At 43.3% G+C, this 12,373-nt stretch overlaps 1 protein-coding gene across 2 annotated transcripts in view; it reads left to right on the top strand.

The window, feature by feature from the left end:
• Positions 1–8,116, top strand: part of ret (ret proto-oncogene receptor tyrosine kinase) — a 36,242-nt gene extending 28,126 nt beyond the window's left edge. The window contains exons 13-20 of one of the 2 annotated variants that reach the window (XM_041866474.1): positions 281–388; positions 730–947; positions 4,003–4,125; positions 4,280–4,350; positions 4,752–4,889; positions 5,140–5,239; positions 5,799–5,946; positions 7,060–8,116. In XM_041866474.1, the coding sequence (XP_041722408.1) occupies positions 281–388; positions 730–947; positions 4,003–4,125; positions 4,280–4,350; positions 4,752–4,889; positions 5,140–5,239; positions 5,799–5,946; positions 7,060–7,217 (1,064 nt within the window). In that variant the 3' untranslated portion in view covers positions 7,218–8,116. Of the gene's footprint in view, positions 1–280; positions 389–729; positions 948–4,002; positions 4,126–4,279; positions 4,351–4,751; positions 4,890–5,139; positions 5,240–5,798 lie in introns of both variants that reach the window. The other variant, XM_041866475.1, reaches the window with a different exon arrangement.
• The last annotated feature ends 4,257 nt before the right edge of the window (positions 8,117–12,373 follow it).

Below are 12,373 nucleotides of genomic sequence, written 5' to 3'. Positions count from 1 at the left end.
TGATAAAACTGGGGAGGACAAAAATGCAATTTCAGAATGTCTCCCCTCGTCCCCAGTGAAAGTTGCGCCCCTGCCCATCCATATGGTACCGTTTGTCAGTCCTGATTCCTGACAAAGACCTAAGACTGATCACTTTGGCTACTCAAGCTCTGAATATAAGCTACCCAAATTTATTAAATTCCGCCCTTGTCAATCTGCCGTCCTAATCCTGCCTAAGGGCCTGATAAGGTGATGTATTTTATGAAAGTATTTCATGAATCTCTCTTTTATTTTGCAACAGACCACGCCTCACATAGTGAACTGCGTGACCTCCTGTCAGAATTCACCTTACTGAAGCAAGTCAACCATCCACACGTCATCAAGATGTACGGAGCTTGCAGCCAGGATGGTAAGGCTTCATACCCATCCACTCTGAGCACCATTTGAGGGTATCAATGTTACTGATTGACTGTACCTTCACCAATGGAGATGTGTGATACATGAGAATCTTGTCTTCAGATCTTGTCCTTTATGGTAGCAGTGCCTCAGATACCCTGTCTGATCAAATTATGCTTAAAGTCATCATGAGGTTGTGGTATAATAAATTATGGACCCACTTGATCATATTAATGAAAACGTGATGTCCTTGCAATGCTTAACCTTCCGGTGTTATACCTGGTATATGTGATGAATATTTCATTAAATACTGCCAGATACTCTAAGCCTAAGTGTGTGTTTCTTTCCATCTAGGTCCAATGTACCTGATTGTAGAATATGCCAAATATGGGTCACTGCGCAACTTCCTACGTGAGAGCCGAAAGGTGGGACCCAGCTACATGTTGGGCAACGATGCCAACCGCAACTCGAGCTACCTGGAGAACCCAGATGAGAGGGCACTCACCATGGGCGACCTGATCTCCTTCACCTGGCAGATCTCCAGGGGCATGCAGTACCTGGCTGAAATGAAGGTGCCTGTATAGCAATTATCACTTTCAAAATATTCACCATGTGGCGAATCCTAACTTCCACTTAAGTCAAATTTCACTTAGTCTCCCGTTGACGTCAATGCATGACTCAGTGAAAATTTGACTGAAGTGGAAGTAAGGATTTGCCTTTATTATACAGTCACCTCCAAAATTATTGGCACCCTTGATAAATACTGTATGAGCCAAAAAGACTAAGTAAAGTAAATAATACAAATACTAAGCTATATTGTATGCTCTAAAAACTTGGAAAAGTATATTATTTTATACTAATACAATTGTTTAGAGAAAGAGATTTTGTTTTACAAGTAATAATTGTTTATCTCAAAATTATTGGCACCCCTAAAAATTCTGATCTATAAAATCAAACAAAATTATACCCCCAAGACATGCTAACCTCTCACCATTACCAATTACAACGGAGATTAGCATGTCTTGGGGTTATGATTTTTGTGCCTCTGTAAATTTCTCGCTCATAATTATTCACGATTCATTTAGGATTATCCGTAATCATGGTAGCATCCACATTAATGTAGAAGTGTTTAGAAACATTTTATTGTTATTTACAATAAAAGTGACTCCAAAATGACACAATACATTATTTACTATTCGTTTCTATTGGACAGAAAATAATCAAACACAACTAAAACACACTGCTTGTTGTAGTCATTGAGCGCTAGGAATATGGGACCAAATATTACATTTTGTTTGATTTTATTGATAAGAATCTTCCCAGCTAACAACAAATGTTCCCACAACTTTAGAGAATGTTCCCTTAAGAGTCTCATTACGTCATTACCTAATGTTTTCATAGGAATATTCCTGTCATGTGACTGTTTCCAAGAGCCCATTCCCTTAACCCTTTACACTAGTAGGAATAGGTTTATATGGATAGGGCAAAATTCTTATGTTTCTATGAAATGCATAAGCATGGTAGCAATTGAAAGGGAACAGTTTGGAGATTATTGGAAAATGATTAGACCAAAGTTGAGGACACAACAGCTCACCTGACATAAGACTGAATCCAAACATTACACTGTTGATTGTATGTGCATTTTACATTTACTGTACTTTTCGCCCCGTTTGTTGATAACGAAATCTGAAAATACTCTGGATACATTCAGTAACATGATTAGAATATTCCTGGAAAATGTGGGGTAGGTGCAACATAAGACAAATAAATGACAAGGGTTTGAGTGAGAGGACTAACTGGTGTCTCCATGTGGCCATGCACCTCCCCAAAGTATGCACAGTTCCTAAGTAATTTCAATGCACTTTCATGACTCAAAGAAGTCTTCAACTATAAGGTGCTTTTTTGAGCTCTCCTAGCTGTGCCGTTGAGGATCTAGAGCAAGAACACAATTACTGTTTTCACAATACAAAAACGGCCCATTATAAATCGCAATCTGGGTCAGGTGGGCATAATTTGAAAGCTGTTCTATTGCCAATACGATCTTACAGTGTTAGGCTTTCACAAGGCAATTCAGAGAAACAGATCGTAATTTTGGTGGGCAAAGAAAGGAGTCATGAGTGCATTCAGGTGCATGTTCTGCAGCCAATTTTCTTCACACTAGACAAACATAGGCTCCTGCTGTTCAGGACAACACAGGGTATGACGCCATGTCATCTTGTAACTGTACATCAAACATAATGATCATAAATGTTGACACTGTATATGACATGAGTGTTATAATATGGAAATGTGAAGTGCACATTTTGTATCACTGGTGTTTGGCTTGCTTGTATGACATCAAAGTGGTATTTATTATAATCCTCAATGTCTCATCTTTCAAAATACATAGAGTCCTCTTAATTTACAGCATTTCCCTCACTCAGACAACAAAAAATTAACAATGGTTGCCCAATTAGTGGGAGGGATGGGGGCAACTTCTTGTCGCGTGCGGTGCTCAAGTTCAGAACGTCTGTCAGTCAAAACCCATACAGTGCTGTGAAGCGCAGCGCATGAGCACTGACTTCATTTATAGCATGTTACTGTACAACTACTGCGTTCCAATTTAGGTGCATATCAGTGCCCAATTCGGCCATTTTCAACCCATATACAGGTACGAATGTATAGGCCTACTGTCAAACAGAACTTACCCAGAACGTGGTGACAATGTTCTCAGAAAATTCAATATTACTGCTCGGAACGTTGCAAAGATATACCCGTGTCCAGTTTTCTGAGGGTTAGGAGAATATTCCATCAACGTCACACCAAACATACACAGAACATGGTTGCTATGTTCTCAGAATATAAGATATTAACGTTCTAGACATGTTTTATGGGAACGTTGCATGAACAGTCCTGTGTCCAATGATGTTTAAAACATAGGACGTTGTGTCATGGTCCCCTGGAGGTTTTTGGTCTAGTTCCCAGCTTGTTCCGGGGGCGTCCCTAAAGCCTGAAGGTCCCAAAGAAATGTCCCCCCCCCAAAAAAAGATGTATTACTTTACACATCACCCCTTCATACTGTTGTCGAGCCCATCAAGGCCCTGATTGGTGAACCACTGATCCATTCAGAGCTATTTGCCTGTTGGCAAGGTTAGGAATACTCAAACACACAAAAAGTGTTTTAAATTATATTAAATATATTTGACACACTTTGACATACATGATTACATTGTGCATGTTCATTTATACAGTCATTATTATTCAACATGTCTTCACCTGGGATTTGAACTTAACCTCTTGGGTCATGGCATTCTGATCTTCCTGTTCTGGGTAAAGTTCTGGTTAATGTTCTCCTAAACATGCTAAAGATAAAATAAATATTACTAGTTAAAAACAAAAGCATTTTCTGCATTAGTATAAAATAATATACTTTTTTATTTTGGGGAAGCATGCAAAACAGCTCAGTATCTTTTTTACATAATTTTTTACTCAATTCATCAAGGGTGGCAATAATTTCGGCTCCCACTGTATGTATGAATTCCATGCTAAACCTAGCTCATGGTCAATGTGACTCAGTGTTTTGTAAAGAAAGGAGCTCAACCTGACTATAAACTATAAGAAGCTTGATTGACTTTTGTCCTCCAATAGCTTGTTCACAGGGACCTCGCTGCAAGAAATGTCCTAGTTGCGGAGGGGCGTAAGATGAAGATTTCAGACTTTGGTTTGTCCCGGGACGTGTATGAGGAAGACTCTTATGTGAAGAGGAGCAAGGTAGGGTACCCAAATGTCAAATACCCAAGTACTTTTTAAAATTATATCACAAAATCATATCGTTTTCTGAAATTGTCAATTATTATGTTATCGATTGTAATAAGGATTTCTTAACATAATGTCCATTCTCTTACTTTTTGGCTTCTCTTTTCAGGGCCGAATCCCAGTGAAATGGATGGCAATAGAGTCCTTGTTTGATCACATTTACACAACACAAAGTGACGTGTGAGTACCTTGCACAATCAACTTAAAACACCTGTTATACATATCCATAATCAACTATGTTTGCGTGATAAAAAATCTACTAAATTGCGCAACTGAATGTATTCAACCGAAATGTGTCTTCTGAATCAGAGAGGTGCTGGGGGCTACCTTAATTAACATCGTTGGCACCCAGGGAGCAGTTGTTGGGGGTTAACTGACTTACTCAAGGGCAGAACGGCAGATTTTTCCACCTTGCCAGCTCAGCGATTCCAACCAGCGACCTTTCAGTTACTGGCCCAACGTCCTTAACTGCTAGGCTACCTACCGCCTCGGATAAACCATACAGCAAACATCAGAATCACTGTTTCATCCATGCATTAGGTGGTGGTGCTATTAATGCGGTGTTCTCTGTCTCCTGCCAGCTGGTCCTTTGGTGTGCTGTTGTGGGAAATTGTGACACTGGGTGGAAACCCGTACCCAGGCATCGCCCCTGAACGCCTATTTAACCTCCTCAAGACTGGCTACAGGATGGAGAAACCAGAGAACTGCACTGAGGAAATGTACGTTTGCCACTTTACTTTACCCCAGCTTCATTGTAACCACAGTAAAACTCACTCTTACTCTATTACATTGTGATGGTAATGACATCCATGACATGACAAACCAGCAGCAAACCCACACGTATTCATTCTAATGTTGTAATGATCTATTCTAAATTGTAGGTAAACCATCCCATTGGTTTATTTTCACGGTGAATCGTGTGTTATGTTGCTTCTGACCATTAGGTGTTGTATGAATGTGTTTCTGCAGGTATAATCTGATGCTTCGATGCTGGAAACAGGAGTCAAACAAAAGGCCCATATTCGCAGATATCAGCAAAGAACTGGAGAAGATGATGGTGAAAAACCGGGTAGGATCAAGCAAAACAACCAACACTCTTTCTCTGTCTAATGTGGTCGTTACACTGTTCACTGGTAGTTACAGTATGCAATGTCATAAATGGAGTAAACAGCAAATGGCCAGTCTCATGTCCAGCAATAAGTATAACCAATGTCTGGTGACCATCCCCAAAATATGGCCCTGGGCAACATTTGCAAAACGTATAATTACAATAGATAGCAGTTAGTCTTGTGTTGAGGTAAAGAGGCAAAATATAGTGCAATTTTTTAGGATGCCAAATACAGTGCAAAAATGTGAAGGATATGTTTAGGATTTGAAACAGAGTACTTTTAAAACGTTTTATCTCACACACAAGTAGGAAATGTATTGCTCTAATATATTCTGTTTCCTATCAAGTGTTTGTCATTAGACGTCTTATGCCAGTTGGCTACGATCATAACTATATGGGAGGTTAAGTTAGGTCATAACTGCATGGTAGGAAATGACTGTATTATGACTGTATTAGCAGTATGCTCCACCTTCCTGTCATTAGTGATTAGCCTAATCAGGTGTTCCTCTCCTGTTGTCAGGATTACCTGGACCTGGCAGCGTCTACGCCAGCCGACACCCTACTGTACGACGACGCCCTCTCCGAAGAGGACACACCCCTAGTGGACTGTAATAACGCCCCTCTCCCTCGAACCATTCCCTCCACATGGATTGAAAACAAGCTCTATGGTAGAATTTCCCATGCATTTACTCGATTTTAGAGACAGGACACATAAGCTCTCTAATTGACATGTTGTGTTAGGCTTCCTATAGATCGTGTGTGACTGTGATCTAGGCATGCTTCCTGAAAATGTCTCCCATTTCTTAGAAAATGAGAGTCAGTGGAAAAGGAGGATCTTGTGTCTGATGATTACTATTTGGACCTGCTTCCGATGTACATGAAATATAGACACATCTGTAAATAGTAAACATTTCCATAATTCCCTTATATGACATATTGTAATCAACATTCAATCCTACATATTGATGTTATATTAGGACACATACATTTTGGACAACATAAAAAAAAATCTAAACACATTCCAACACCCACATTTGTAATTAATTTGGAAAATACTGTTAAAAAACAGTTTAACATTTGAAACAGGTCCTTGCTGAATCAATCATTATCTATTACATTTGGATTCCAAACTGTCTTAAGTTATCTGAATTGTTTGTGTGTATATAGGCTACCTATTAAGCACAGAGTAAGCATACAGTAAGGCTTTTGAATTAAACCTTTGGCTAACATTGATAAACAATACTTTGTAAAAGTATTTTCATAAGAAATTCCCAAACAAATCCTACAGATCCTAAGCACTTCCAGTTGATAGTTCATAAAAGTATTTAGCAATAAGATGGCTGCCAGTGACTTAGTTACCATAAACAGACTGTGACTTGGTGTCCATGGTGTCCTGTTACAGTGATGCAATTATTGTATCTGCTTTATATTGACAACAATTATCAATGGTGCATAAGCCAAGGATAACATTTAGAGATCATGACATACATTACCAATAATGTACCAATAATTGTTGTGTTATTTTTCTTTGAATCTTATTTAATCAATCCAGTATATTTTTTTGGGTTAAACTGTACAGGAACTATGGACACCATTATTGTCTGTGAAGTGATTTCTACATAGAATTCTAAATGTATAGCCTTCTTATGTTCCTATGTCAAACATCTGTCTATAATTCACTTCTGAAAAATGTCTTCTCTCAAAAATGTAAGGGAGCCTTACTGTCTGCACTCAACTTTTTCTTTACTCAGTGCAGAAAAATGATATGTTCTCGTTTTTAGGCATGTCATACCCGAACTGGCCTGAGAAGAGCCCGGTACTGCTCAACAGACTTGATGCCACTAACCCAGTCTTTACAAGATATGCCAATGATAGTGTTTATGCAAACTGGATGGCTTTGCCTTCACCCGCAAAAATTGTGGACAAGCTTGATAGTTAAAAGCAAAAACCATTGTGGAAAATAAAGATTCGTAATTGGGTAGATGTGTATATTTATATAAAAACTGTACATAAACAATCTAAAGTTGGTTCCCTTTTATTTCTGTTGCACGGGTATTCCACGTTGAAACTGGGGGATTTAAAAAGTGTATTTGCTGAAAAATGGCTGGAATTACATAGACCATGTTTCAAGCAGCTCTTCGGTATGTTAATCATAACCTCAAAGTCATGTTGGTCAAGTTGTATCATTGCATGACTGTGTACCAGGTTGTATGTCAATGTTAATTTCTTTCAAGTGCCTGTGCCGCTTCTACGATAGCCTCCAATTAGTAAATCTGTAAAAATGTTGTTTCCAGCCCATAATTAAAGGGGACTTCTTTAGCATCACCTGTCCTATATTGTAGACCTGTGAGGTTAAGATGGACAAAGAGTGGACACTGAGTTCATCCAGAAAAACTGCAGAGTTTCTACTTGATATGATCATGTTCTTTGAAATGTAAAAGCCACTTTTGTCTTTCCACTTTAACGTTTCCAAGTATACTTGCCAAAGAAAATAAGAGAACCGTGTTTAGTTTAATATATTCTTTCTTTTACACAAAAAATATCAAATAGTTAGTGCTACTGTGTTGTTAGGACATGAGACTATAAATGTAGAATGTGGGCATGTTCTGTGTCAAAACTGCAGCTCACCATTTGATTCCTCCTAATGGCAATCTTTGTGCAACAATTAGCTATGATTTTGAAAACAAATGAGTGTTATTAATTGTTATTTCATTATTACATGATTATGTTGCAATCAATAAAAAGTTAAAATATGTGCGATCTAGTTATATGATAGCCTCCCCCTTCTTTCTTTCTTTCATCAGATGTAATAATGGAAAAATAATGGAAGCTTACATTGTGAATAAAACCTTATTTATCTGAAACCGTCAGAAAACATGACATTTATTTGGTAAGATATGCTTGGTAGAATTAGATTACCTTATTATTTAATACAAAATGTGTTGTGTGAGTCTCTTACTCTTTAAGATTGGTTTAATGTAGTTGTACATAACACGTCAAAAGGTTGGACACACCTACTCATTCAAGGGTTTTTCTTTATTTTTACTCTTTTTTACATTGTAGAATAATAGTGAAGACATCAAAACTATGAAATAACACATATGGAATCATGTAGTAACCAAAAAAGTGTTAAACAAATCAAAATATATTTTATATTTGAGATTTTTCAAATAGTCTTGATTACAGCTTTGCACTCTCTTGGCATTCTCTCAACCAGCTTCACCTGGAATGATTTTCCAACAGTCTTGAAGGAGTTCCCACATATGCTGAGCACTTGTTGGCTGCTTTTCCTTCACTCTGCGGTCCGACTCATCCCAAACCATCTCAATTGGGTTGAGGTCGGGGGATTGTGGAGGCCAGGTCATCTGATGCAGCACTCCATCACTCTCCTTCTTGGTAAGGTACCCCTTACACAGCCTGGAGGTGTGTTGGGTCATTGTCCTGTTGAAAAACAAATGATAGTCCCACTAAGCCCAAACCAGATGGGATGGCGTATCGCTGCAGAATACTGTGGTAGTGTCAGGCGTCAGTGTGCAGCGGTAGGACGGAGTCAGGCGCAGGACACAGAACTGAGTAACAGACAAACTTTACTCGGAAAGAAACAAATACTAATTCCACGCAGTGAAATAAACCAGCTCACAGCAGTCATAAACACCAAACAAAGAACAATCAAGCACAAAACCATGAGGGAACCAGAGGGTTAAATAGGGAAATAATCATAATGTGATGGGAACCAGGTGTGTACAATAAAGACAAAACAAATAGAAAATAGAAACGTAGATTGGTGGCAGCTAGAAGACCGGTGACTACGACCGCCGATGGCCGCCCGCACAAGGAGAGGCACCAACTTCGGTAGAAGTCGTGACAGTACCCCCAACCTTGACGCGTGGCTCCAGCAGCGCGCCGACCCCAGCCTCGCAGGACGATCCGGGCGGAGACGGTGAAACTCCTGCCGTGAGGAAGGGTCCAGGATGTCCTCCACCGGCACCCAGCATCTCTCCTCCGGACCGTACCCCTTACCTACCGTACCTTCTGTCGCCTGATGGCCCATTGCAGGTGCACATGGGCAGTGTCCCAGGTCTCCTCTGAGCACCGAAACCATTCATCCACCACAGGTGCCTCGATCTGGCTCTGATGCCACGGTGCCAGGACCGGCTGATACTCTAGTACACACTGAAATGGAGACATGTTAGTGGAGGAGTGGCGGAGGGAGTTTTGGGCCATCTCTGCCCAGGGGATGAACGCCGCCCACTCCCCCGGCCGGTCCTGGCAATAGGACCGCAGAAACCTACCCACATCCTGGTTAACTCTCTCCACCTGCCCATTACTCTCGGGGTGAAAACCTGAGGTCAGGCTGACCGAGACCCCCAGATGTTCCATGAACGCCCTCCAGACCCTCGATGTGAACTGGGGACCCCGATCAGACACTATATCCTCAGGCACCCCGTAGTGCCGGAAGACGTGGGTAAACAGAGCCTCCGCAGTCTGTAGGGCCGTAGGGAGACCGGGCAAAGGAAGGAGACGGCAGGACTTAGAAAACCGATCCACAACGACCAGGATCATGGTGTTACCTTGTGACGGAGGAAGATCCGTCACGAAGTCCACCGATAGGTGTGACCACGGCCATTGTGGAACGGGCAGGTGTTTAGGTGCCTTGCACTGGGCGCACACCGAGCAGAAGGAAACATAAACCCTCACGTCCTTAGCTAAAGTGGGCCACCAGTACTTCCCACTAAGACAGCGCACTGTCCGACCGATGCCAGGATGACCAGAGGAGGGTGAGGTGTGGGCCCAACAGATCAATCAATCCCACTTGATGTCCGCGTCAACCTCCCATACCACCGGCGCCACCAGGCAAGAAGCCGGAAGTATGGGAGTGGGATCCGTGGACCACTCCTCTGTGTCATACATCCGGGACAGAGCGTCTGCCTTAGCGTTCTGGGAACCTGGTCTGTAGGATAGGGTGAAAACAAAATGGGTGAAAAACATGGCCCACCTTGCCTGGCGAGGGTTTAGTCTCCTCGCCGCCCGGATGTACTCCAGAATGCGGTGGTCAGTCCAAATGAGGAAAGGGTGTTTAGCCCCCTCAAGCCAATGTCTCCACGCCTTCAGAGCCTTGACAACAGCTAACAGCTCCCGGTCCCCCACATCATAGTTTCGCTCCGACGGGCTGAGCTTCTTCGAAAAGAAAGCACAGGGGCGGAGCTTTGGTGGCGTACCCGAGCACTGAGACAGCACAGCTCCTATCCCAGCCTCGGATGCGTCCACCTCTACTATGAATGCCAAGGAGGGATCAGGATGAGCCAGCACGGGAGCAGAGGTAAACAGAGCCTTCAGGTGACCAAAAGCCCTGTCCGCCCCAGTTGACCACTGCAGTCGCACCGGTCCACCCTTCAGCAAGGAGGTAATGGGAGCCGCTACCTGACCAAAGCCCAGGATAAACCTCCGGTAGTAGTTGGCAAACCCTAAGAACCGCTGCACCTCCTTTACCGTGGTTGGAGTCGGCCAATTACACACGGCTGAAATGCGGTCATTTTCCATCTCCACCCCTGACGCGGACAGGCGGTACCCTAGGAAGGAGACGGACTGTTGTAAGAACAGACATTTGTCAGCCTTGACATACAGGTCATGCTCCAACAGTCGACCAAGCACCTTGCCCACCAGGGACACATGCTCGGCGCGTGTAGCGGAGTATATTAGAATGTAATCTATATACACCACTACACCCTGCCTGTGCAGGTCCCTGAAAATCTCGTCTACAAAGGATTGGAAGACTGATGGAGCATTCATCAACCCGTACGGCATGAAGAGGTACTCATAGTGCCCAGAGGTGGTACTAAATGCCGTCTTCCACTCATCCCCCTCCCAGATACGCACCAGGTTGTACGCGCTCCTGAGATCCAATTTGGTGAAGAAGCGCGCCCCGTGCAATGACTCGGTCACACTGGCTATGAGAGGCAGCGGGTGACTGTACTTCACCGTGATCTGATTTATACCTCGATAGTCAATGCACGGGTGTAAACCTCCATCCTTCTTCTTCACAAAAAGGAAACTCGAGGAGGCAGGTGAAGTGGAAGGCCGAATGTATCCCTGTCCCAGAGTTTCGGAGACATATGTTTCCATACCCGCCGTCTCCTCCTGTGACAGAGGATACACGTGACTCGTCTACCTGGAGATTTATCGCACAATCCCCCCTACAATGGGGTGGTAATTGAGTCGCCTTCTTTTTACAGAATGCGAGAGCCAAATCGGCATATTCGGGGGGGATGTGCATGGTGGAGACCTGGTTTGGACTCTCCACCGAAGTTGCACCTATGGAAACACCCACACACCTCCCTGAGCACTGACGTGACCATCCCTTCAGAGCCCTCTGTTGCCACGAAATAGTGGGGTCATGATGGGCCAACCAGGGAAGCCCCAACACCACAGGAAACGCAGGAGAATCGATCAGGAAGAGACTAATGCTCTCCTCATGACCCTCCTGCGTTATCATACATAGTGGAGCTGTGATCTCCCTAATCAGGCCCGACCCTAAAGGATGACTATCTAAGGCATGTACAGGAAAGGGCACATCAACAGGAACAATAGGGATCCCTAATCTAAGTGCAAATTAACGGTCATTAAAGTTCCCAGCTGCACCTGAATCTATTAGCGCCTTATGCTGGGAATGCGAGGAAAACCCAGGAAACTCTATACAGACACACATGTGCGCAACAGGGAGCTCTGGGTGAGTCGGGTGCCTACTCACCTGGGATGATCCTCCAGTGCCCTGCCTGCTGCCTCGACTCCCTGGGGAACCTCCCCAGCACCGACCAGCAGTGTGCCCTCTGCGGCCACAGGTGGTGCAGGAAACGGCCCCCCCTCTGGTCACCCTTAGAGCAACACCTCCGAGCTCCATAGGTGTAGACTCGGAGGTGCTGGGGGATGGAACGGACGGACCCCAATCCGAGCGTCCGCGGGTGGCCAACAGGTTATCCAGCCGGCTGGATAAATCCACCAGCAGGTCGAGGGTAAGGGTGGTGCCCCTGCAGGCCAGCTCCCGACGAACGTCCTCCCATAGACTACACCGGTAATGGTCGATCAGGGCCCTCTCGT

This window comes from Coregonus clupeaformis, chromosome 37, assembly GCF_020615455.1.
Source record: "Coregonus clupeaformis isolate EN_2021a chromosome 37, ASM2061545v1, whole genome shotgun sequence".
Lineage (NCBI taxonomy): Eukaryota > Metazoa > Chordata > Actinopteri > Salmoniformes > Salmonidae > Coregonus > Coregonus clupeaformis.
This window is presented reverse-complemented; position numbering and strand designations above follow the sequence as displayed.